Source organism: Ammospiza nelsoni, chromosome 4 (genome assembly GCF_027579445.1).
Source record: "Ammospiza nelsoni isolate bAmmNel1 chromosome 4, bAmmNel1.pri, whole genome shotgun sequence".
NCBI lineage: Eukaryota > Metazoa > Chordata > Aves > Passeriformes > Passerellidae > Ammospiza > Ammospiza nelsoni.
Window position 1 is genome coordinate 68,321,192 of NC_080636.1, and position 25,837 is coordinate 68,347,028.

The 25,837-nt window shown below is 43.0% G+C and overlaps 1 protein-coding gene across 2 annotated transcripts in view; it reads right to left on the minus strand.

The window, feature by feature from the left end:
• Positions 1–10,499: 10,499 nt before the first annotated feature.
• GATB (glutamyl-tRNA amidotransferase subunit B) overlaps positions 10,500–25,837 on the minus strand; it is a 41,949-nt gene continuing 26,611 nt past the window's right edge. For both annotated transcript variants that reach the window (XM_059470337.1, XM_059470336.1), the window contains 5 exons: positions 25,607–25,796; positions 19,034–19,167; positions 18,564–18,642; positions 13,204–13,338; positions 10,500–10,956 (listed from right to left, as the gene is read on the minus strand). In XM_059470337.1, the coding sequence (XP_059326320.1) occupies positions 10,828–10,956; positions 13,204–13,338; positions 18,564–18,642; positions 19,034–19,167; positions 25,607–25,796 (667 nt within the window). In that variant the 3' untranslated portion in view covers positions 10,500–10,827. The remainder of the gene's footprint in view (positions 10,957–13,203; positions 13,339–18,563; positions 18,643–19,033; positions 19,168–25,606; positions 25,797–25,837) is intronic.

The window sequence follows — 25,837 nt, forward strand, 5'->3', positions numbered from 1 at the left end:
AGAACAGTCTAATTAATTGCACATCAAATTCCTCTGGAATGTGCAGTGCAGTTTAAGCTCCTAAATCCTTTAGGTAGTTCTGAAAAGTTCTTCCTTTAATCTACAAGGTCTAGATTAAAGTGTCTGCATTCATTGTGTCAGCCTGCTGTAGGCTATTCAAAGAAAAAAAAAATCCCAAAGTCTGCCTCCAACAAAATCCCCTCCAGAACTTCTCTGTTGCTTCTGAGCTGCCTCTTTCTGGTTTGCTTTAATTCATGACTTGTTTAGTTTTTCAGGTGCCACTGCATCACCATCCTGTAAATCACCTACTGACCTCCACATGGCCCTCTTTCACCTCAGCAGCTTTCTTGGAAGCTGAAGCCAAAGCTGTGGGGTTTTTCTTTAGGTATTAGTTACCCAGGTTGAAGAGAGCTCTTTCTTTATCAGTTCCCCCCTGGCCTCACATTGTTGTTGTAAATGAGTAATGAGATTGATTGACTCTTTTTTTTTTAATTTAATTTTTTTTAAAACTTATCCTAGGGCACTGTGGGTTCTTTCCCCACTCCCTCATTTCTGCTGCCTTCCATGCTGTACCTGAGGGTGTTCAGTGTATGTGTTGGAAGTGTTTTAGCATTATGGTTGTAGGGTCAGTGCTTGCTTTGCTTCTCACCTCTTCTGGGAAAACTGCAGGTGAGCAAAAGGAAAGTTTGATCAGCTCACTTTTAGTGGTTTAGAAACAATTGCTAAAATGCAGAAGCAATCTAATCCCTTTTTTTTGAGGACTTTTTAAACAGGAATTAGAAAGATTATTTCACTTTTTTAAAAATAAAGAACTCTGCAGACCAGTGCTCAAGGCAGTAAATTACTACCTGAACACTTCCTTCCTTTGTTTGTATTCTGAACTAAGAATCCTTATTTGCTGGGTAGAAGGGATTTCTTTGGAGATTGTTAATTTTAACTGGTGTTTTCAGCAAATGGACAAAATCACTGCAGTTTCATCCCAGCAGATCTGTTAAGCTACATGAGGATTTTAAAATGTGGACTGCTCATAAAAGCATCTGTAAATTAGAGGAAGGAGAGGATTTTCCTTGTAAGTTTTAGTAGAGTTTATGTTCTACATCCAGTAGGATAAAGTCAGCCTTTGAAATCTGGAGTTGTGTGGAAGGCTTCTTGCTGAAAGGTCAGAGCTGTGTTTGTGCACAGCGTCCCCTCACCAATGGGAAATGTCTGTCAGCTCCCCAAAAGGAGGAGGTGGAGGAGTGCAGTGACCCTGGCTTAGAATGTAAAAATGCAGATCATACATGTACCTTTGCATTGCTTTTTTTTGGAGTGGGATCAGACTTGCAGCTGTGTCTCAGATGTAATAGCAGTATAATGTCTGGCAGCCAGCACAAAAAACTGTTGGTGGGAATTGCCTCTTCCTGCCTTCAAAATGCAGAACCTGTGATTTAGCTTGAAAATGTTGATCTTTTCAGATGAATCACATCTGTGTGCATAAGCTCTTCAGCCAAATGCTTCTCTAATCAGCTTCTTCTCTCCAGTTAGATAATGTGTTATCCTGTCTCTCAGCAATGATACATCATTTCCCAAAAAAACCCTGTACTTGTGATCCAAGCTGTGGTCCTGCCTGTAGGTCCGTGGAGGACCACAGCATTATGCTGCTCTGTCCAAGAACAAGTAAGTGCTTTGTGATCTGGTTTTTCCCACATTCAGGTGGGTGTGTGACTGGAGCAGTCCTTCTTTGGTACATTGGCTCAGCATCAGTTCCAAATGAAGTGCCTTGGCAGATCTGTTCCAAAGACTGCAGGTGGTGGCTCAGTGATACCAAAGTGAATTTCCAGGCTCCTACTAGATGCTTCAAACTGTGAATGCCACATTTCCAATTATGTAGCCTTGGAGTGTGTTTTTAAGCTGTTCTGCTATTGCAAGGGATCTTTCCAGCATTTTAAACCTGCTTTTGTGTGTGTATGGTTTTGGTTTGTTTTAGTGTTTGTTTATTTTGTTTTTGCAACCTACCTATAAAGTGAGCACTTTGTCTTCAAAAATTTGTAGTCATTCTCTTTTACCTTTGACCATTTTTGGATGCTTTTTGGGTTAGTCTCAGTAAACATACACATGGTTTGCATTGATTGGACTAAAGCACTCAGCAGTTTCATGCATGCCTGTGCTGATCTTTGGACATGTATAGTCAGGTGCAGTTCACATGTTGCTAGCTGTGCTAACTACCTATATTATTGTATTCTAGGTGTTTTTCTTAAATTTGATCTTTTTCATGGGTGCCCTAAAGAGTATTATGATATTTTGAATGGGATCAAGTTATTGGTGTTGCAGTTCTAGGTGTGAAAAATGCATTGTCTTTTTTTGTCCTGGTAACTTCTGACTTTGGTTTTCGAGAACAGAATTGAAAACTTTTGTTTTCAGCTGTATTCTGTGGAGATGAGAAAACTCTAGTATCCGGCGTGGACTGTCCCTCCCACCAGCAGGCCCAGGTACATCCAGATCATAAATTACTTGCTGCTTCTTTCTTTGGGGTTTGTCACTTTGCAAAAAGTCTGAATTCACTGGTGTCATGCTGTGGTACAGAGCACTTGCCTTTCAGGTGTGATTTGGTATTTTTAGTAAGATTGGTTAATTTCCTAGGATGAGAGAAAACAAAGTGTGATTGAGGTGGACTTTGGACATCAGCCGGGAGCCATGCCTTGGAATGGGAGCAGGACTGGATATTCAGGAAGCCTGAGCAGCACTCCTGCCACCAGTGCCGCTCTTTGGCCCGTGCACAAAGCCCAAGTGATCTGTTCAGTCCTTCAGAGAAAAACATTTGCAAACAAACTTGCAGCATCCTGCAGACTCCGAGGGTTTAAGTTCAAGAGGTTAAGTTCTATTTACCAAGAGAAGTTCACCATCCAGCACAGCGTGTACACACTCACTACCCTTTTGTGCACTCTGCTTAAGCCTCTCAGAAGGTTTCATGCTTCAGGAAGGATTTTTAGCTCCTCTAAGATGCTCTAAAATCTCAGGGTTGGAAAGAAAAGGATGGGAGCAGTGTGATTTGTTGCAGTTAAATTATGTCATTGTATCATTTGAATTTGTAGCCACAGCTCCTGTTTGAGGATGACTTGATTTAAGAAGCAATTTACTCTGCTGTATTAACTGAAATTGCTATGTCATGCCTGCAGTTCTTATGACAGCTCCCATTACGTTTGTAACATTTAAATTGCATCTGTGTTTATGAGTAGAATACTGGGATTTTCTTCTTTTTTTCTTTTAACTCAGCTCTGGCAGTGTACAGTAACAATACTGCTGTGTCCTGATCTGATTTAGATAATTCGAGTATGTTCCTCCTTGCACTCTTTGAGCATTATCAGCAGAAATGGAGGATACATGGGCTGCTTACATTAATGAGCAAACCAAAGGTAAAATGCAGAGTAGCAGGGGCCACTTCCCTCTGTGTGAAATGCAGAATTTATGTTTGTGTTGCTCTGATTTATCAGAGACCAGAAAGAAAAAGCTCAAACTTGAAAAATTAATATGACCATGTCCTGCAGTACCTGTCCAAGTGGACAGCAGTGCTGTGTGATGTTTTGGGACAGAAATGTGCAAAGAAGGGTAAAACTTGCTCCTTGTGAAGGTGGTGTCAGACTTGCATAAATAGGTGCTTGGGTAAGATGATGGTGGTGCCAGCTGTCTGACCGCAGACAGCCACAGAATGCAGCACTATTTCTGTGACTTTGTTGGTGGTTAAAGCCCTGCTCTGACTAAATGCACTTTATTTTTTAGTGGCCCCAGCTTTTCTAAACATGTTGTGGCCCAGCATCAATGTACTTAATTTGTTACATGCTCAGTTGGAAGCCTCTTATTTATGAAAAGGAGCATTACTTGGATTCTCAAATATGTAGGTGCTTAAAGTGGCGTTTTGTTGCTGACTGTGCAAATCTTCTTTTTGTTCATTGATTATAATGGTTCTTGTGGCAGCTGGATTAAATTAAGACTGAAGTCTCTGGGCTAAAAGCCCTGATGGAACTTTTGTGCAAAGGCTGCATTTCTCAACTTTGGCACTTCTGCAGACTGCACGCACACAATTATGTACTGTGGACTAAATACCTGCAAACCTTCGTCTCTGATGAAGCCATTTCCACAGCAGCTGTGTTTTATTGCAGTCTGCTTTAAAAATAACTAGCTTGGATTTAGACCAAAAAATAACATGGACGAGTCAAATCCAAGACAACTGAACTGTGTCCAGCTCAGTGCTGCTATGTCAGTTTGGCCAGAGCTTAGACAAAATGCCAGCTCGAACTCAAAGGAGAGGGAGTGGCTCTGGGTCTCAGTATCCCTTGCTGCAGCTTGAGCCAACAACTCGTGTCTCTTGGTGTCCAAGCACACTTGGGAGTTTAGAAACACAGATTGGTGTCTTTTGTAAATCTCTGGGGTCATAACATTGGTTTCTGAGCTTCTGTGTGGAAAAAATCTAGCAGCCTCCAGGACCAGCCTGAAAGTGTGGCCTCTTGAGCAGCTAAAATACAACTTACTGATGGTTATGCCTGCTTAGTGGGTTAGACAATTACAGCTGTGGCTGATGCAAACAGTTGGGAGAACTGCTTTGTGCTTACACAAAAGGCTGTGCATGGAGGGAGCATTCCCTGCAGTGAAGCTGTTGGCTCTTGTAAGGATCATGGCAGTGCAGCTCTGCAGCTCCAGGTACTGGACTTGGAGGCCTTTCTCCAATGGCTGCAATGACAAGGCAGGGAATGTTGCATGGGTTCGTTTGCTGCCTGTGTATGAAGTGGGATAATATGGGATCTGGCACAGCTGTCACCAGTCTTTTTCTTGGGCAAAGCCAGCAGGCAAAGATGGGAATTGTTCACAGGGTCATGAATTGGGCTCCCCCACACAGATAAAGGGGAGAAACCAAAGGTCAGGATCCCTCACCACTTAGTTTTGCAGCTGGTCAGGAAATGCTGTAGACAGTTGTGACATGCCTGTACGCCCTACAGGAGAACTTAAGGATCTGTGACTAGCATCGTCCTGGACAGAAGGTTCAGTTCCACTGGGAGTATGCACAGCTATATTGCTCACTAAACTATCTTCTTTCTGCAGCTTTGTTCCCTCATGGTGTCACCTGAGCATTTCTGCAGTTTGCTTTATTGCAGTTAAAATTCAGGCTGTCTAGCCCAAAGTGGGATGTGGGCTGGAGTACAGTCAGGAGACAAGTGATTCCCAGTGGTTTTGTGTTTCCACTGCAGTCATCCCTAGTTACTGATTGTGCTTTGCCCAGGGGCTCTTGAAGGTGGAATCTAAATTTCTCATCACAATGGGCAGAAAAATGCACAGCAAATTACAGGTCATGACAACTTGGGATTTTGTATTTTACTGCATTCCTCACACTGTTTATCAATAGAGTCCTCTCTGTCTCTGTATTACCTGAGTGTTTGCGGCTTCTGAGGGGGCAGGGGACAACTTCCACTTGAAGCCATCCCAGTGCAGGGAAGCTTCGGAGCATTTGGGTTGATAAATGGAAACCTCCTGTCTGCTGTAACTTGGTTTTAAGTGGCCATGGCCTGATCCAGAATCCAGTGTGTGTATGTGTAAATAGCATTTTAAGAATATGCTGGCAACAAGGGCAAACTAACTAGGAGCGTGCTATTATTTCTTCTCCCTCATGCAGTTTGAGAACAGACAGCTGACTGAAAACCCAATTTGTTTTTCTTTATGTGTGAGAAAACAAACACTTTCCAGGTTGTGCATGCACACAAGGCCATAAATCCCTGGGAAGTTGCTGCTGAGGTCAGTGGTTGTGTAAGTGTAGGTAGAGGGTGCTCAGAAGAGACACAAAAGCATCCCAGAACCCTGACACCACACCGCAAAGCAGGGTGGAAAGGGGCCAGACTGAAACCACGGCTGAATGCTCTCTATAATTTTTTAGTTAAGGTTCCTATCATGTACTTCTATTTTTAACACAGTTAAAATTAAACTCTGCATCCAAGGCTGAGTGCTAGAAATTCTTTCTTAACTACTTAGAGCACTGCCAGCATCCTTTTAGACAACTTTCTTCTCCTGTTCTGCAGCCTCAGATACAGGATACTTGAGCTATATGAGATAGTAAGTATCAGCTCTCCACCCTCAGGCCTGACCTCTTAAAAGACTTCGAGCAATGAGTAGATGAGATGGTCGTGAGTGTCTGGTGTCAGCTTTTAATTTGTGAGCATTTTCCTTGGTCCTCTGTTCATGGATAGTAACTGCTGAAAATCTGCATGAAACTGTCCTTAATTCACCCTGCCTGATGCTGTTGCACAGATGGCATCTGCAATCATTAGATCAGAGAGCACTGGAGTAGCTAAATGAGATTTCCAAGTTGGGGTCAAAGCCTCAATCTTCATTCCAGAACTCCAGCCTTGATACAGCCACACTTGGGACAGCCTCCTGGCCTGCAGGATGTCCTACATCGAACACTTCAGAGTCAGGCTCTGCCTTCTATCCTGCAGACCCACCTGTCCTGTAGGGTTGTTTTATTTGTCTTTAAATAGCAGAAACTAAATTCCTTGAGGCTCTTGCTTCTGCTTTTTTAATGTGCTCATCAACCGCTCTAAGCAGATATAAACCAAAGCTGTTTGATTTGCTCAGTACAGCGCTCCACTTTTTTTTTTTTTTTTTTTGGTTTATTTTGAATTTGCTGTGAGCTCCATTTAGGGGAATGGGAAGGTGGCTGCTGTATAAGGGCCTTGGCAGGCAAAAAGGATCCCATGTTTTGGCTGTATTGGTTCAGTCAAAGGGGTGTGAGGTGACTGATGAGCCCCTTAATGCAGGCTTGGATAGTGGGAGCAATCTGAGCTGGCCCAACTGAGCCTTCCCATTGCCAGGTCTGAGCACTGCCAGCTACCGCTGCTTTGAAGTTGGTAGCTGGTATCTCCACAAATGTTAAAAAGGTTCATTATCTTGATCTCAATTGGCTTAAACCACTTTTTTCTCGTATCAAAAAGAAATTTACGTTTTGAGTCTGCAAAAGATTTTAAAAATTTCAGAACTGACTGTTTCATAATATAGTGCAAAATTTATAGACTATGGGTGCTCTTTACCTTCCCTGGAAGGAAAGAATATTACAATTATCCCTTTTTAATCTTGTTATCCATTGTCTCTGGCAGCTGGAGGTGAAAATAGATTGAGACTTAAGAGTAAATCACAGAATGGTTGGAAGGGACCTTAATATAATTCTGACCCCCACACTGTTGCAATACAACACGGAATGAATGACACTTCCACGTTGAGATGTTTAAGGCGAAAAAGAGCATGTTTATTTTTTTACTTCAGTATTTGTAGAATTCTAAATGTGACTATGGATTGGAGGATGAAATTGTTACTTCTTTAACTACACTGATTAAACTAGCAGTTTATTAATTTGTTCTTTTTCTAGAAAGGACTGCAAAACAATCATTATTTACATGAAAAGTGCATGAGAAACTCTGTTACAAAAATGTAAATATCAGAAGGCTTAGAAGAACTTTAGAAGCACAGGGCGACACCCCACCATGGGCAGGGACACCTTCCACTAGAACACGTTGCCCAAAGCCCCATCCAACCTGGCCTTGAACATTTCTAGTGATGAGGCATCTACAGCTTTTGTGAGCAACCTGTTCCAGTGGTTCACAGGAAAAATGTTTTTCTTAATATCCAATGTAAACCTGCCCTCTCTCATCTTAAAGCCATTCCCCCTTGTCCTACCACTACATGCCCTTGTCCGTCTCCAGCTCTTGCTGGCTCCCTTGAGGAACTGGAAGGTGCTGTAAGGTCTCTCCAGAGCCTTCTCTTCTCCAGGCTGAACAGCCCCAACTGTCTCAGCCTGTCCTCACAGGTGAAATGTTCCAGCCCCCTGACCATCTTCATGGTCTCCTCTGGACTAGCTCCAACAGATGCCTGTTCTTCCTGTGCTGGGACCCCAGAGCTGGATGCAGCACTGTGGGGGTGGTCTCACCTCCCCTGCCCTGCTGCCCACAGGGCTTGGATGCAGCCTAGGACATATTTGGCCTTCTGGGCTGTGAGTGCACGTTGCCAGGTCATGTCAAGTTTGTCATCCCCCAGCACCCTGAAATCCCACTTCTTTGCACAGCCCCCCTTCTCAAGCCTGTCCAGATCCCTCTGTATGGTATCCCTGTCCTGCAGCGACCATGCCATAGATTGTTGTCATCAGAGAACTTGCTGATGCATGAGGGAGCACTCAATCCCACTGTTCTTGTCACCAGCAAAGATGTGAAACAGGGCAAGGCCCAGTGACAACCCTGGACAGTCCCACTCATTACTGGCCTCCATGTGGACATCAGAATAATGACTGCAGCTCTTTGAGTGCAACCAGCCAGTCAATTCCTTATCCCCTGAGCAGTCCACCCATCAAATCCATGTCTCTCCAGTTTAGAGATAAGGATGCCATGCAGGACAGTGTCCAGTGCTTTGCACAGGCCCAGGTGCATGATGTGCTGACACAGACTCTACTCAGAGAGAACCTGGCTGATGATTTTTAACAGGTTTTGCACACATTAATAAAGTATAATTCCATAGTAAAAGAGTGGCTAAGAAGAATTAGCCCATAGAATTATCAGCAGTAGCCTTGCTACGTTAATTGAGATGCTTCCTTCATCACCTTATTTATTATTCTTCCAAGTACATTGTTGGTTTGATTTCTCTTTTTAAAAGGCACCCACTGCAGCAGTGAGGAACTCTGCAGAGCAGCATCCAGCTGTGCCACAACAAACACTAACCTTTGGAGGACCACCTCTGGGAAAACTGTTTTTTCTAAACTGAGTGAGGATCTCCAAGATTCAGGATTTCATGGAGAAACCATTGTGCCTTCTTGTTTCTTGCTGCCACGGCAAGGATTGAACAGAATTCCAGTAGTTTTATTGTATAATCTAAACCTTTATTGACTGAACACTTACAGAAAACTCACACCACTCTAAGTAAAAATGGTAGCTTTTGCTCATGATGTGAAAAGTGATAGTAGAAGTCTTAGTGTGAAGGTCAAATTACATGAAAATCCTGGGCATGGTGTGATTTGGGAGTTTTTGGAGGTTTAGGCTTTTTGCTTGGCTTTTGAAGGGTCACAGTTTTTGACTGCAGTTGTGTTACTGCTTTTTATAAGCTGTAGGATGATGTTTGAATTGTAAAGGTACTTTTTAATGAATAATGGGTATACATTTTATTCATTAAATGGATTGAAAACCAAAGGAGTTTTCCCTTCCAATGAAGGAGTTTGCACTTGAACCTCAGGCAATTTGTACAGCAATGTCCTCCTCAGGACACAACATCAGCACTGCCACTCAGGAGGAAGAACTGCCATCAACCTACTTTGAACTAGTGCTGCAAGCACCACATTTGCCAAAGGTGACTGAAGTCCCAGGGCCACACCTGCTGCACTCCTGTGACAATGTCTGCCCTGCAGGCACATCCTAAAGAACAATTCTGAAGAAGTAGCTGTGAGGCCCAAGGTAGGTGTGATCTTTAAAAAGTATGGCTTAGCAATCTCCAGGAGGGATTTAAGAACTTCAAGCATCTGGTACTAAATGGGATTTATTTCCCCACTACATGAAAATTTGACAGGCTCCTTCTTGTTGCATTTCCTGTTAATGGCTCGATCAGCAAAAGCTGGTTGGGATGGGGAAGTTTATTCCAGATCCCTGCATTTCAGTGATTACTGAAAGCCAGGAACTGAAAAACAAACTGTGTAAAAAACCCAAAATAAAAACTACCAGCACAAAACACCCCTTAGGATTAAGTAGTGGAGAAGGACTGAGCCGCAGCTGAATCCAGCTCAGCCAACTGCATGTTCCATTTCTAAGCAGTACAGTTCCAAACTGCATGATCCAAAGCAATTCAGTTCCAGATGACAGGAGAAAACCACGTGCCAGAGAAGCAGCAGCCCTGGGCATTGGATGTGTGTAACATGGGGCCAAGTTCTTGCCTCCAGAGGAAAAAAAAAACAAACTGGAGCTGGGGCTGTCCTGTTCAGGGCCAGGAGCTGCACTCCAATAATCAACTCCAGCTATTCTGTGATTCTGCTTGTTCTGTTGTAGGTTGTACAGGGCTGCCTGTACATCTGCTGTTCTGAGCCTCTGATGCCAAAATGGGATGTGACCCTCAGAAGGGCTCAGGTACACACCCCTCAGGCACTCCTCAGAACTGAGAGCAGGCACAGCAGGTATGTGGGTGCAGAACTGGGAGAAGGTGAGCAAACAATCTGACAGGGTGAGATGCCAGCACTTCTGTTTGTGGCACTACCTTTAGGCTCACAGTGAAGCAGCTCATGGCTTCATCCTTTTCCCTTTCCTCAGAAACCAGGGAGAATGATAGCAGTGAACTTTTTGTTCCCTTCTCTTAAGGCATCGAGGCACACGTGGATTCCTCAATGACTTCTGGGTGTTTTAATAATTGTTCCTGTTGTGCTCACAATGACAGTGAGTTATGGTGTGCACGCCCAGACTGAGATTGTGATTTGAGATTGTGAATCCCCCTTCTCACAAACAGGCAGACAGAAAAGCTGAGTTTGTACCTGCTTTATTGGAAAACTAACCCATGCAGTTTCAGCTCTCTGTGTACTCACAGACACCTCTGGGACCTTGTTTCCCAGGGCTGTGTGGAAATCACATTTCCAGGTGCCACATCAAAGCATGGGAGATGCAAATGGCTGTATCCTGCTTTTCTCTGGCCCATCTGCCTTTGGCTGATGCATCCGGGGAAGGCTGGGACTTCAAGCTGCTTGAAGTATATCCAACAAGCACAGTGCTGCACAAGGAGACACCAAGGTTCATTTGCAGACAGAACAAAGCACATGCTTCTTTAGTTGCTTGTGTGCTTCTTCTCTTGTGGCTACCCTGACAGCTTCTTCTCTAGCAATTGCTTCACCAGAACAGGACTGGACCGTCCTTGTGTTTTCTTCTGTACCAGACCAATTAACTTATTTAGAACTTTTGGATTTCCTGCCTTTATTGCCATAACCTTTAAAGAAAAAAAAAATGGAACAAACACCATTGTTACAGGAAAACTGAACATCTTCACTCATTCCCAACCAAGGTATGAATATTTTTGTTGTTTCGCCTATTGTGATAAAAGACTACATTTTGGATAAAGTGTTATTTATAAAAACTGCCTTCAGCCTTGCAATAAGCTCCTGCTCTGCTCCCATGAGAGAACATCGAGTCCCTACAGCATCAGGGCCTTACAACTAATAGAGAAAGCTCCTCTTATTGAAAGAGTCAGAAAATACTTTTGGATTTTACAGTGTCTGCAGCTTGAACAGCAATTTCCTGGAAAAAAGGCAGAGAAGTGAGATGGACTTTCCTTGCTAATAGGATCTACCATTTTATTGAATATAATGTTCTAACAGGTAATTTGAAGCGAATCAAAATCTATTTGATAATATTGGTGAGGTCCTTCAAGCACAGATGTAGGTGTTTTTTCTTTCCTTCAAGCAAGGACTCCTTTACAACATGATGATTAATTAACTGGTAAAATATGACCTCCTATCAGACAGCCTTTGATGCACAATCACCTGCTACATTGCAAGGGCCATGTTTAAAAGCTGAAAGGATCAGAAATTTCACCTTTGGGCCTTCCTAAAGGAGATGCTACTGCTGAAAGACAAGCATCTGGCTACTGTTTGTGTGGCAGGGAAGGCATTCTCTACCTTGTCAGAGTTACTGGGCACAACACAATCAATGCAATGAAACAGGATGACATATTTGCAGATGTTCAGGGAAGGGTTGCAGACACAGGAGCTATGCACTGTGCCAATACGAAATTCAGATGCAAATACTGCTTCTCATTACAGTATCTGAATTATTGTCAGTCTAAAATCTTCTCTGTTATGTTGCACAGTGGAAAGGACTCATTACTCTGGATCTGCTAGAAATTACCTATGTGGGGCAGAGTGCAGTACAGTCCTGGTCCTGCACTGTCATAAAGTGCTCAGTGTTGGTTTGTCACAGCTGTTTAGAAGCTATTTTGTTCTGTAAAAATTATTCTCAAAACACATTGAAATGGGAGTGTGCTTATGGACCTTCCAGCTCCTGCACTTCCCAGTCAGTTCTCTCCATTCTCTCCCTCCCTGCCTATGCTTTCATACCAGCCTGGCAATACAGCAGCACTTTTATCAGGCTCTGCAAATGAGTCAAGTCAGATGGAGGTCACGCTGACCTACTGCAAGCTCATTTTATCAAAAGCTCTTGCAGAGCTCTTAGCATCCCCCAATGAGATCTGGAGTGGGCGGTATTGTTCTCAAAAGATGTTAATGTTTTTTTCCAAATGGCAAATGGAGCTAGACATTGTTTATATTAGAAGTAGGCTATTCACTTCTGCTTTTACATTTTTGCTCCAGAGAACATATAAGCACTTGTTTTCATTTTGCTTCTTATAAAGCAGATTATATAGACTCTGTCAAGATCCCTTCCCACTCCTCCCCTTCATGATCAACAAGGGCTTTTTCCCTTTTTTTCCAGCTCAGACCTTGTTAGACTGACCCACACTGGCTGCTGTGTGTCTTTCAAGGAGATGGGGAAGAGCCAATCATCCCCCACAGGGAAGCGTTTGTGTTGCTGCCACAGCCCAGCAGAATGGGCAGCAGCTCTGGAGCTGCTGCTGCTGCCACAGGGCTCTGGCTCCTTCCCACCCCACAGCCACTGTCAGGCAGGAGAGCCAGCGAGGCTCCTCTCTTTGGCAGTGGACAGAGACAGGGATATGGCAAAAAGTCAGATGCAAGCACAATTTCTGCCTTGCCAGCTCTGATACAGTCTCTAATTCCATAACTAATATATGCCTTGCTGGCAGGTAACTTCAGCTCCAGAACAGTTTAACAGTGTTGCCCCAATACCACAACAGATGACATAAAAATCAGAGTTATGTGGCTGAGTGGCAGGGTCAGGTTAATGGCAGTACAGCTGGAGAGGGACAGAGCCCTGCAGTTTTGCTTTCCTGCATTAAAGTTTTATGGTCTCTCAGAATGACTTAGCACATTAGCCAGACTGGTAATTTGTTTTGCAGATCATATTGTGTAAGCTTCAGTTTCAAAAAACCCACTTAGTAAAATAAGAAAGAAGAAAAGCTTGATAATATCTTGGCAGTAGCTTTACTGCTATGGCTCTAGAGCTCAAATGCCATCTAAAGGGAAAAAGAGAGAGGCTATTTTAACCCCCTTTCAGTGCCACAGACTGCCACAGTGCAGAAAGTTCCCAGCACCATCATAATCACCTCATTTTTGTGTCCATCAATCACTGCCTGGCAGATCTGTTCAAGCTCTTTTTGATCCTGTAACAGTTCAAGTTTCTGTTCTTTAACAATTTCAAGGGGAGTCTTCCCTTCTCCCTTCCACAATTCTGCAAGCACCTGAAAATCACAATAAAAGCAGCAAAGGTCAGTGGCTTGACTTACCAACATTGTTTACATGCAGTATTTCGGTTATGGACCCAAGAAGCCCTGTTTTTGCTAAGAGTGGATTGTCTAAACGAGAACAAGCCTAAGATTTAATCATGTGCCTCTGAAAGAGCCCTTGTACCTCCCTCCTCTTCTGCGACCTGTACTGAGACAAAGCATTGCCACTTCCTGCACGAGTCCAGGCTAATGGCTGGCAGCAGGTGCTGCAGCCTCCCACTCCCCCAGTGCCTCTGGGGGCTCCGCAGAGGGGACTGCTGAGCACAACCCCCTGCTCCTCTGCCAGTACTCCTGCTCTTCTCACATCACTCACAGACCTGCCTGGGAGCAGCAAGGAAATGCATCTCCATGAGCAATGGCTCTGCCCGGGAACTGACGATTAGCTGACTATTGTACCAAGTCCAATCCCAGGTAACTCATCCCATTACCGGGCCTTGCCAGCAGGCTGTAATGAGAATATGTATGACAAAGCAGAAGAAAAATGGTGCCAAGCAGAATGAATGCAGCAGCTCCAGCCCACCTATGCATCATCCCCAAGTACTGGACTGCTGGGCAAACCCAGGCCTGTGGAATAATCACTTGTTAATGCTAGTGTTTTCCTACATTGCAGCAGGACTATTGCCCTGGAATACACTCGAGAGGAGAGAACATTTATAAAAAACCAATTTCCTTGGGCAGTCATTTTCTGTATTCCCTTTGCTTTTATTTCAGGGCCGTGGGAGGAGAGTAAGAAAACCCTTATTAAAACAGCTTGTTGTGCTCCATCCTGAGCTGAAGATATAATTGTATATTTGGGCCATTGCTGTGTCCCAATATGGAAATGCATGTCATGTCAAAATTTCAGCATTAAATATTCCCTGTAGGATGAATAAGAGACTCTGATGGGAAGACAAGGAGGGGCATCCAAACTGCGTGTTAAATAATTTGCAGGGCAGCAAGAGAACTCAGGTAGAATGATGCACATGGGATGGGATCTTAACTACCCCAGCAATTTGCTTCAGCATGACAAATTTCTGGGTACAAAAGACCTTTGGTTAAAGAGTTCTCTATTTCACAGCAAATATTCATACAATTGCTGGAAGAGGGTATTTGTTTGCCAGTGGCACTCTGAAGCTTTTTATGGGATCTTATCAACTCTTCTGGAGACCTTGTGAGAAGGAAATGACACACAGCTGTACTGTGGCAACTACATCTTAAATTCTTCCTTGAGAGAGGGCCAAAGGCAGATCACAATACTGAAGTACTGATAAGTAGCCAGAGATACAATAGCTATAAGGAACGCTTTCAGATCTTTACACTGAATAAATCAGTGCTGTATATGATGTCTTCTACAAGATCTTCCTTCTAGTGTGATATTGAAAAATCACCATGCCAGTGCTAGCTGGAATAACCCTAGAAATAAATATATCATATCCAACAGAGATTCAGCCTGTCTGCAGCTGCTTGCCTTTTTTGTGATGATGTTTTTTTGATTTTTTTTTTTGTTTTGTGGGTTTTTTTTTGTTGTTGCGCTCCATTGCTACTCCTGACAGCCCTTCTGCTTCTTCTCTGAGGGATGGAGCAGGAAGGTTTCTGTCCCGGAGGCCTCCCAAGGCAACCATACTGTGTGTCACCTGTCAGAATGAGCCCTGTCCTTGCCAGGCACAGCACAACCTCCAGCAAAACACCCTGGACAGTCTAAAGTACTGCACAAATCAGAGTGGACAATGAATAAGCCTTTTCACTCTCCTGGAAAAAGGCAGATGGGATTTTTAGGACTGATATGCATTCAAGCAGGATGCCATGGGCTGCAGGAATGGGAAATGTGCAACGAACAAAACCTATGCAGCCAGCCATGGCAGAGGTACCCAGGAGCAACACGTACATCAGGCTGACTTAGGTCAGGGGCAGGACAGCTTGACAGTCAGAGATCCAGCTCTGATTCCCTGTTATGCCTATGCCAAATATTTCCTGGCAGTGAAGAAAGCTTGCCCATTAGAAACCTTGAAGGCACCAGATTTTCTCTGTGACAGCTGCATCATGTGTCCCTCCCATTTGGTAACAAGTGTCTCCACTTAGTAGAGCAACAATGTTATCAAGGCCCTTGCTTGTTTACAGGTATGTAGGAAAGCAGAGAGATGTGGCCAAGACCTGTAAGAGATGCACTTTAAAAAAATGTGTTTCTCCACTTGGCAAGGAGTGCAAATCTAAAGAAAGCAGTTCAGAAAACGATTTCAACTCATTTACACAAACTACCTGCACCAGCACAGGAGGATCAAATTATGAAGTCTCCAGAGCCAAAACGTGAATCTCAGGCCTCATTTCCATTCCTGAAATCTCAGTAGTTTCTACTATTGATTCTTGCCTGTGTGTGATTAGATTTTAATGATGTTCTGTGGTCTCCACCTATGCAGGCTTAGCAGCATTGGTCAAGATGAATTAATCAGGACTTTCACGTCTGGCTGTCATGGGCATCATATCAAACATTTTGCAGCTGGTGACCATGCCAGCTGACTGCTGTGCCTAAGAATGCTCCAACTGGAAACCCTATCTGCAGTGATTTGCTGCCAAGGACAGGAGGAAAGCAGCAGGTAGCACCATTACAGCAAGTCCTGTGGGCACCTCTCCTTTCCAGGGACGGAAGCTGCCACGTCCGGCGGGTGTCCCTCAGCCTCTCAGAGGAGCCGGGGGCAGGTTGGGTCCAGTCCTCCAGATGGTGTAGTCATGATTGTCAAAGCAGATGGTTCTGTTTAGATATGGGTACTGTACTCATTTCCCCACTATCTACTTTAAAATATGGGTGCCAAGCAGATCTATTGAAGTTATTCCTATGTGGGTGACCTATGCAACTGCAGAAGCCAGCAAAACCCAAGGTCTGCTCTGCTCCATGGCCTGCTGGGCATGGATCCCCCATGAACCAGTGACAAGGATGTTCATACGGAGTTGCTCCAGGATGGTTGTTGGCAGCAGGGACAGGTTTCTGCTTCCCTGGCCCAGGAACCAGCCTCCTCCCATAATGCCATAACTCACAGGCAGGTCTGTTACGCCAGGCATGGACCTGCTGCCAGCCTGGCAACTTGAGGAGCAAGGCCCCATCACAGACACACTCCCCATCAGCCCTGGGGGAGCAGCACCGGCTCCCCACACTGTGGGCTTCAAAATAGTGCCTCTGGGCTGGGCCCCAGGCAACATGTATCCATCTGATCCAGGACATGCTCACCCACAGCCCCAGGTGCCTGCAGAGTTGGAAGCTGCTCTACCTTTTGCATAGGCACGGCAGCCTGGAACTGCTTTGGAGACCTCTGGAGTGGGATGCTATGTTTGATGGCAAGTTGGACATGAGCTCTGTAATTATCTACATGGTAATTATGTGAGCACACAGTGCCCTTAGCTTAGCGCTGCATCCCACCGCACAATGCTCAGTGTGTACAGCCAGTGCTCACGGCTTTTATCTGCTTCTTTTACTGCCTTAGACAGCAGAGCCCAAACACAAAACCTTTTAAATAATTTAGGTGGTTAACAGCTTCCCGCAGCGAGCACATATGTGTACACATATCTGTGTGCTCACCCCATCAGACCCGTCCCTCCTTTCCCACTGGATCGGTGTCTGCCACTGCAGATCATGCTCCCCTCCCCAGGAGCTGCAGTTCATCTGCTGGTGTGTATATATAGCCCTTTCTGCCCTCGGGCATCCAGCGTCTCTGCCTACTGCTGAGAATTGTTATAAACATTTGTTACTCTTCTGACATCCAGGCAACCAAAATACTTTTCTAAATGTGGCAAGGTTTCTGCAGTTTGATAGCATCATCACTATTGGGTGAGGGCAAACTACTGTGACTTCTGGGTCCAGTTTCAGATCCCTGAGGACAACATGCAGATTACAAGGAGTTGGTAATTAAACAACAAATGCATTTCTGAAATTCTTGACACTTGACAATGTGTCAGAAGTGCCTGGCACACAAATGTATCACAAAGCAGAAAATCCCATAGAAGAGCATTAGTACCCTGTCCCTACCTCCACAAGGATGAGATTCAGACTGGAGTTCTGAAGCTTCCTTTTCAAACACAGACACCAAACTGATGGGTGTGCCACAACCCTGCAGGCAAAGAGCTGCTCTGCATTCCGGTGCTTTTCCTATTAATACTTTATCTCCTTTTTGAAGCTTTTACTTTTCCAATATAAAATTTCCAAACACACATGCTTAAAGCCAGGCACTTAAATCCCTATTTATGATGTCTGTCGTATGCAGCTGGCTATCCACAGACACAGACCAACTTAATTAAGAACCAAAAGCATCTCCAAAAAAAGAAAACAAACCAGAAAGTTCATTCACAGTTCATTAACAGTTTCACTGATAAACACTGAAACAGTCACCTCATGCACTTAACTAGAGTATAATAATTAATCTGAAAAGACAAACCATTCCATATAAATGAGCTTGCAACAATTTAAGGTGAATGACTGATTATGGCCCATCACAAAAAACCTCTAAATTTTGTCTACAAACACAGCAGTACTGTTCCCATCATAACCAGTTCACAATTTTAAATATAAATCATCAAGAGCTGCTTTTTCAGACTGTCCTAGGCAAGATGAAAATAAAACAACCCAGCTTTACTTGCTTGAGAGCTTCATGATAGCACTTGTTCAAAGAAGCAAGGATAAAAGAAAGGCCAGACCTCTGTCACTTTTGACTCGGGTACACCAATGCAGAACTCTTTTTGTGACTGCACTTGGATGAATTCTATCCTTTCCCATTGCTAATGCTTGGGAACGTAGACTTTACTGTCCCTAGGAACCCAGTAACTGATACTCTCATCTTAACTGCAAGCCATGGATGAGCTCCCACTGACCTTTCACGCAGGCCTGACTGGAAAAGTGACATTGAGATCTACTGTCTGCTCTGTTCAGAAGCAGGATTTATTTGAGTTCAGTTCACATTGTTTAAGTCTACTATTTAGCTTCTGCCCTCTTCTAAAAGTGAATATGCAGATATGTCTCTAAGACTTTATATAAACATGAGGCATTTGCATCTATTATATTTATATAGCATAGATACAGAAGTTGTCCTTTATCAACAGTGTAGATCATTTCCCTTTAAAGCAATCATAGTACTGCTACACAATCATTATAAAATTGCTACACAACTGAAGTAAGCAGCCAAAGATGCAGAATACAGCAAAATCAGAAAGGTACTTACCTGCTTTGCTGCTGTAGAAGAAATTTCTTTTTTTTCTAGAAGGTTCAAGAGGTCAGCCAGGACAAAAGAACTGACTGGGCTAGGGAAAAAGTGGGCAGAAGTTACCTCAGAGAATAAGGTGCTGGAATGTATCTGTGCTACTGCTGCTTGCCTAAAGATCACACAGTTCAGCATGACAAGCTATTTTTCCTCATGTTCAGTACTAATTGGTAAGGCCTGACTATGCCTTACCATCATCACACTCCAAAGACTAAACACTGACTGCTGCTCTTAACTACATGACCCTCTTGTCTGCCATGTATTTGTCTAACTCCATTCAGCAGGACAGAGCCAAGGCCTGTGCAGGACTGCCTGGAGTAACAAACTTCACAGGGAGCAACTAAAGCAGCCGTGAGCAATGGAGTGACAGGGTACCAGTCATGAGAAAAGGATCCCTCTGTCTCACCGCTGCAGCAATGAAGACGACTGACCTTTCCTTTACTGTAAGGGAATGTTGTTTCAAGTAACTGAGCAGGTCCTTTAGAATCCAGCCGATCACCTTCTTTGGCTTCATTTGGGTCTGTTTTACCACTCTTTCGAAGAATTCTGCTAGTCCCTCTTCATTCTGTTTAGAAAAAGTTAAATGTATCAAAGGGATACTGGAGTGCAAACATGATAACAGAATCACAGAACTGTTAGGATTGGAAGGGACCTATAGGAATCATCCAGTCCAACCCCCCTGTCAATGCAGGGTCACTTGGAGCAGGTGACACAGGTTACAATTAATTATACAATTACACTCAGCATATAAATGCTCAGTCCTAAAGTAAACTTCAGCTGTGAATTCATGGCAAAGTCATATGACTTTGGAGTAACTTTGTTAACATAACAGCCAACAATCTTATGCCTAGAACAGGAATATACAGTTTATCTGTCAGCCTGTCTGTTTCAGTGGAACTTCCAACAAATGAGCTAATAATTTTATCTTAACACCTCCCTAAAACTTGCATTTGGACAGAAGTTTTCTCATCTTTGCAAGTGTTTTATGTATAATACTAGAAAATACAATGCTCTCACAGGCTGTCATGCTACCTTTTACCAAGAAGAGCTTTTTCCTGAAATTGTCTGCAACTACTTCACTCTTGATCTTGAAATCACTTCTATTTATTTTGGCTTGAACTAGTAAGTTTAGCTTGCATTTACCCTTCAGAGATATGGAAAGGTCATGTGTAAGAAGCAGGGCTTTATTTTCCAGTTTTTTTCTGAGAAGCTATGGTAAGCTTTTACACAGCACACTAACAGCTCAGAAGATATGACAGTGGGTGATTCAATTTATAGCCTAAGTGAAATCTGAGATTGTTTTTAGAAAAACCGATACTGCACAGTCTGTTGAATGCTGTGCTGTTTGTCATCAAGGCACTGATGGACTTTAAATGCAGCACAGAACTCATTAGGTTTACTGAAGGCTGAAGAGGTATGAAGTGGCAGCTCCTACCTTTTAAAGGAGGAATCCAAATCCAGCATGCCACTGGACTTCTGCAGTATGTGCTATAAACACAGAGGAGGACAAGCCAGCTCTCAGAAGTCAGGAGCTAACAGCTTAGAGAAGCCCAGGAGCTATTCTAAGTATACACTCATCACAGCAAAAACATTTCTCAAACACATACTGACTGCAGCCAGATCTCTGAACAGTTATGAGGAAAAAAAGAGCAGGGTAACCACAAAAAGCTCAAGTTCTCCACTCACATCCCATTTGTCCTTGTTTTTAAAGGCCATTTACTGCCATAGCAATACAGAATTTTAGACTTTCCTTCTCCAAACTTTCACAACACAAACTTCCAAAAGCTCCAGACACCACATATTTCATTGATAATGATGTATGGCTTTTGAGAAGACTGCAAACTACTGATCTCTGTTCTGTGAAACAAAACAAAATGTACCTAGATTAACATCAGTGCTGTAAAACTGGTGTGACAAAAATCAGACCCATCCCCTTCACCTTGAGACCATGACCGAAGGAACCAAGTTCTCAGCCTGGGAAACCACTGAGGTCTCTTCTGAACCAAGGTAAACTTTCTAACTCCCACTAGTTATCTATCTGACACACATTGACATAATTCTATTCTTCTCCCCTATTCTAATTTAACTAGCAGTTACTCTCTAATCAAATTATGCAAAACTAAGGCTAAATAGACTAGAGGAACAAATTTGACTTAAAAAAAACAGTAAAGGAATGACATGATTACCAAAGCACAGTAAACTTGATTAAAAACTGTGTGTGTTAAGCAGAATTCCTAGAATGATGTATTGCCAAGTACTGTACTCTTTCTAATTCACCTCAGGGTTCAATAGCACAAACAAACACTCATTATTTAAATAGTGGGTTCCTTTACGCAGCAACGATTGTCCAATCTAGGTAGGAAAAAGTGAGCATGTCTGAATGCTGGGTTCTTTACACATGCTGCAGAAGCTTTCACAAACATTCCAGGCAGAGTAGGTCTAGCTACAACATTATGCACAGGCAAATAATGTCTGCAGATGCCACGTCTGAATGCAGCTACACAGCTCAGACACAGCACGTCCAGCACTTCCATCATGTACAGGCTACAGAGTGGATCCCTAGCAGTGGGCACATCCCAATTTCTGTGTTCTTACAGCCTGGCTGGAGTTACAGTTCTGATCCTGCTGCCAGACCTCTGAAAAATCAAGGACAAACATATGCAGCCTTTGCATTTTAATCAGATGATTTCCAGGCAGCAAATGCAGAGAAGCCCAGGAAAACTCAGGGAGACAGACTTACATATGCTACCAAGTCTCTGAACCCCATACTCAACTACTTGTGCACACATAACCAGAAACATTCCCCAAAATTCCCTTGCATTTCATTTTGGGTTTTTTAAAGGGACTGTCATTTTCTGTAGCCAAAGAGAAGGAAAACTCAGGAATGCTAGACTCAAATGAGTACGGCAGAATGTCAAAACATCAGAATGACTGACAGAAATGAAACATTTTCCTTGTTTTCTTGTCATATTAAAAAAATACAGAGATAACTTGATTAGCTTCAGTTTTTAGATACTGCACTACTTGACTTCAATTTGGTTTACATTTTGGGAAACTTTCTTCCAAAATTCACTCCAACTACCAACATACTCACAGACCTGTCCCTTGCGGCAAATCTGAGCTGAAAACTGCACGCTCCAACAGGATTTACAGGAATGCTGACTGCCTGTTCTCTCTTCATTCTGAATACTCTACTCTGAACTTCATTGAAAGGAAACCAGAAATCTGGAATAGCAGCATCATGTGTCTAATCCAGGTCACTCCGTGCTTCCATTAGACACCAAATATGCTGTAATTTATTCATGTGAGTCTCACTGGCATGAAACCTGACATACCAATATTTCAATCAGATGCAAATTTCTTTCTTAAACATGGTTTAAAATTATGATTTCATAGCAGTGAGATGCAAAAAACCCTAGCGGTGTAGTGATTTCAGGTACCTTTTAAACAAATTTAAAACAGTACTTTATTTTACAGAATACCAGGGACATTGGGACTGTAATGCAAACTTATTCTTTTAAAGACCAGTAATGTTTCCCAAAGAACTAAAGAAGAAAACTGCTACAATGTTCACAAATAAAATGTAATTTGCTGCTTTGTTATTCCCATTTTCACCACCACAGTTCCTACAATAACCAACTGTGAGGTAACAACTGCTGCAAAAATGTACAAGACTGTCAGGGGAAAAAAAACCCAGAACATTGAGGCAAAAAGCAGACCGGTCAAAGAAAGTTAAAACTTTTTCCTAAAGCTTCTTGTAAAATGATTTGCATTTTAAAAGAAGCATAAGTTCAGCTGCATACTGGCATGTCTGAGAATGGCAGAGCACGAAACAAAATGGTCAAAACCAATTTCTCCAGCAACTCACTTCTGACTGTTTGAAGGAGTCACCAATGTGATTGTTCCACCAGGGCAATCAGCCCAAGTGGAGCAGCCACTTTTATCTGAGTAAGCAGAAGACTAGAACATCCACAGAAGACTTGGAATTCCCATGGCAAAGGAAGCAATCAGACTGGCTTTTCTCATGCTGTGCTATGGCAATTGATCTGTTTTCTGGTTGGACCTCCCTGGACCTCAGCATGCATTTTGAAAATGAAGCATTGCATTAACACATTAATACATTAATGTCTGCATTAATACACTAATGTCTATGCCAATATAGCTTATTTTTTTTACTCAACAGATAGCAAGATGAAAATATTGTAATACTGTAACTGGCAAAGTTGTCAGAGATCCTTCTTGACTGATGTATTTGCCAGCTTACCAGTTTACAGAGCAAAATAGAAACTGCATGAAGAAATTGAGTACCCAAACACCATGGAGTGTACATGGCTCAAAGAATTATGAGTAAGAATAATTCTGCATGAAGAAAAATCAGAAACATCATTTATTTCTGCAATTTATATAAAACTGCCAAAAATGAAGGCATTTACCCATAAGGAATTTCAGATATGAAGATATTAATAGGGTACTTCTTCTCTTTCAGTACATCCTGTAATTAGGCAAAGGAGGAATCTCAGTTTCTCAACACCACAGTATGTACAGGCAGGTCTTGTGTATGAGCACAAAGCTCTGGAAGCAAGCTCAGGAGCTAGCCTGCATGCTGGAGTATGTGTGTTTGATTGCAACTTTGGCACAAAATGCTTTCTCTATCAAACTGGTGCAGAACAGACTTTGCATTTTAGAGCCATTCCTCTACGACTGCCATTTATTTAATGAGCACTCCTGGGCACTCTAACCTGAAAGAATGCTCATTAGATGTGTGCATCTGGCCCTATCAACAATCCTGTGCAGCTTCTGATGCAAGCTGAAGGCAGCGACGGACACGGCGCTTCCCGATGAATTAAGGTTAACGGGTGTCCCAGTGCACAGGCAAGCAGCTCTGCTGGGGAGAGTGCAGGCTGACATTCTAATGCACAATAAAGGAGACCTGCAACAAAGAATGTGCTCGCTTCATGCATTCAAATGGATGCATTAGCTTATTACAAGCTGAATCCCAAATTTCAGCTTGGAGCTCGTTAATTGTCTTTCACGTCGCAAAAAGGAGAAGGGGAAAAGCAAAGGCAATAAAGGATTTCAGAGAACAGCTGAAAGAAAGGGCAGTTGATGAGGCAAATATACAGGGCTAGTTGGCAGAGATGACAGAAGCCACCCATACCAGCAACTTGATACCCACAAAAGGTGGGCTGATGCCAAGTGAAAGGAGTGGGTGCCCTGGGCATGGCTGCCATGGAGTTTATGTTCTAAAGAGGGTGCCATGGTTTGGATTTGTGACCACAGCAACACTGACAACACACAGGTGTTTTGGCTACTGCTGAGCAACTTTCTTTCCCACAGCAAACAGACCAAGGATGAGCACAAAGCCAGGTGGGACAGTCTAACAGCCAATGCAAACTGGTTATATATTCCCTGCCCAACAAGGAGAACTGAGGGAAGTGCATTTTGGGGGATGTAGTGTCATTGGCTGCAGACTAGCAGCACATCAGTCTACTTGTGGAGTGGTGAGTGATTGTATTTGCATCATTTTTAGGCTTTTCCCTACTCCGTTCCTTCACTTAAGTGTTTTTCTCAAACCATGAGCCTTAGTTTTGCTTTTCCTAATCTCCTCCCTGTACTACTGGCTTGGAAAATGAGCAAGCAGCTGTAGTACTTAGCAGCTGGCAGAACCAATGCACTGAGAGGAAGAAGTAGAAAAATTCAGAAAAAAAGGATGCAGGACTTATCTACCCATTCTACTCTTAAGCTTAATTTAATAGGTTAGAAATATGGGAAAAAATGCATGCATGAACAGGAATGCTGGCAACAAAATCATATTTTGCAGCTTATACAATGAAATAGAAAGGTAAGAACTGCTGACACCTCTCAATACTGTGACTGCAGTCTTGTGACATTGATGAGAATTATGACTCACCTGCCCACCACACAGTCTGCAACTCACTAAAATGGCACAGCAGCACAAAAGCAGTTTTCCTAACAGCTTTCCTCAGAACACAGAATCATTTTCTTCCTGTAGATTCAGCCTCTGTACAAGTGTATTAAATTACAGACATACAAAGAAGGGCTATGAGCTAGTTATGTGTACTGCTCTCCCTTCATTTATAGTCAAAGGAAAAGATCTCCTCCAGAGGACAATTTAAAGTACTTACAGTTCTGTTCTGAATCTCACTCTGAAAAAGTCCTTTTCCTTCTGTCTCCACTAATGACAGTGGTAACCAAAGTGGGACATTCTCCTAGCTCAGCTGGGTATGTGAAATGTCTAATCTAGGATGAGCATACTAACTCCCTCCCCAGAGTTACCACTGGCAAAGAGAGATGACAGTTTGCATTTAAGAAACTCATAGTCCTCTAGAATAATTTTGGAAGTTATGAGATTTTGCTGTCAGTTCCTTATTTGTAACAGTATTTGCCACAATGTTTCCCTTCTCATCCCCTCTTCTGAACCTATCCCCCCTCTTCTGAACCTATCCCTGGTAAACTGCACTATGAGGTCAAAGTTGATACACTGCAATCATTTGGGATATTTCCCTAAGAATAAACGCAGAGGGAAGGAGGGGAAGTGTTTCCAATAATGTGGATGGTAGGTCAAGGAGCACATGAAGCTGAAAGATTTAGACTTTGGATTTTGATCCACATTCATTAAATACGGTCAATGTGCCCAGCCTTGCAGCAGGCCCAGAGCTGAAGAGCAGACACTTTGTTGTACATTTGTTGCAGTCAGTCAGTCAGGGGTGCAGCAATGTCTAGACAGACAAGATCAATATTAAGTACCAGTTATCTGACTGCACTTTGCATGAGAAACACTTCTTGGCACACTGTGTGTGGTTCATTTTTTCCACCATTCTATGTGTATGGCTCCGTGGTACAAAGCATGCAGTGGACACACTTCCAACTTAGAATGTTCATAAGGACTGACAGGTGGTTAATATGACATTTGTAAATCTTTTCAAGAACCATGCACCTTTGAAGTTTCTAGGCTTATTTTAGCATTTGATCAATAGACCTACCAATAAGGTGAAGCTGTGTTCAGGAAGAATCCCATACTGTTCAACAAGCTTTTTCCTCTTCACACTGGGGAGGTCGGGAAGTCTCTCATGAATCCAATCAATATTTATCACTTGCTGATGGTTCATATTAGCTGGCAAAGATTTTGCATCGTACAGAATCAATGGGGGAAGGTTTGGCTCTGGCATGAACCTAGTAAAAATGAAGAAAAACTCCTTTATAATTATTTTCAC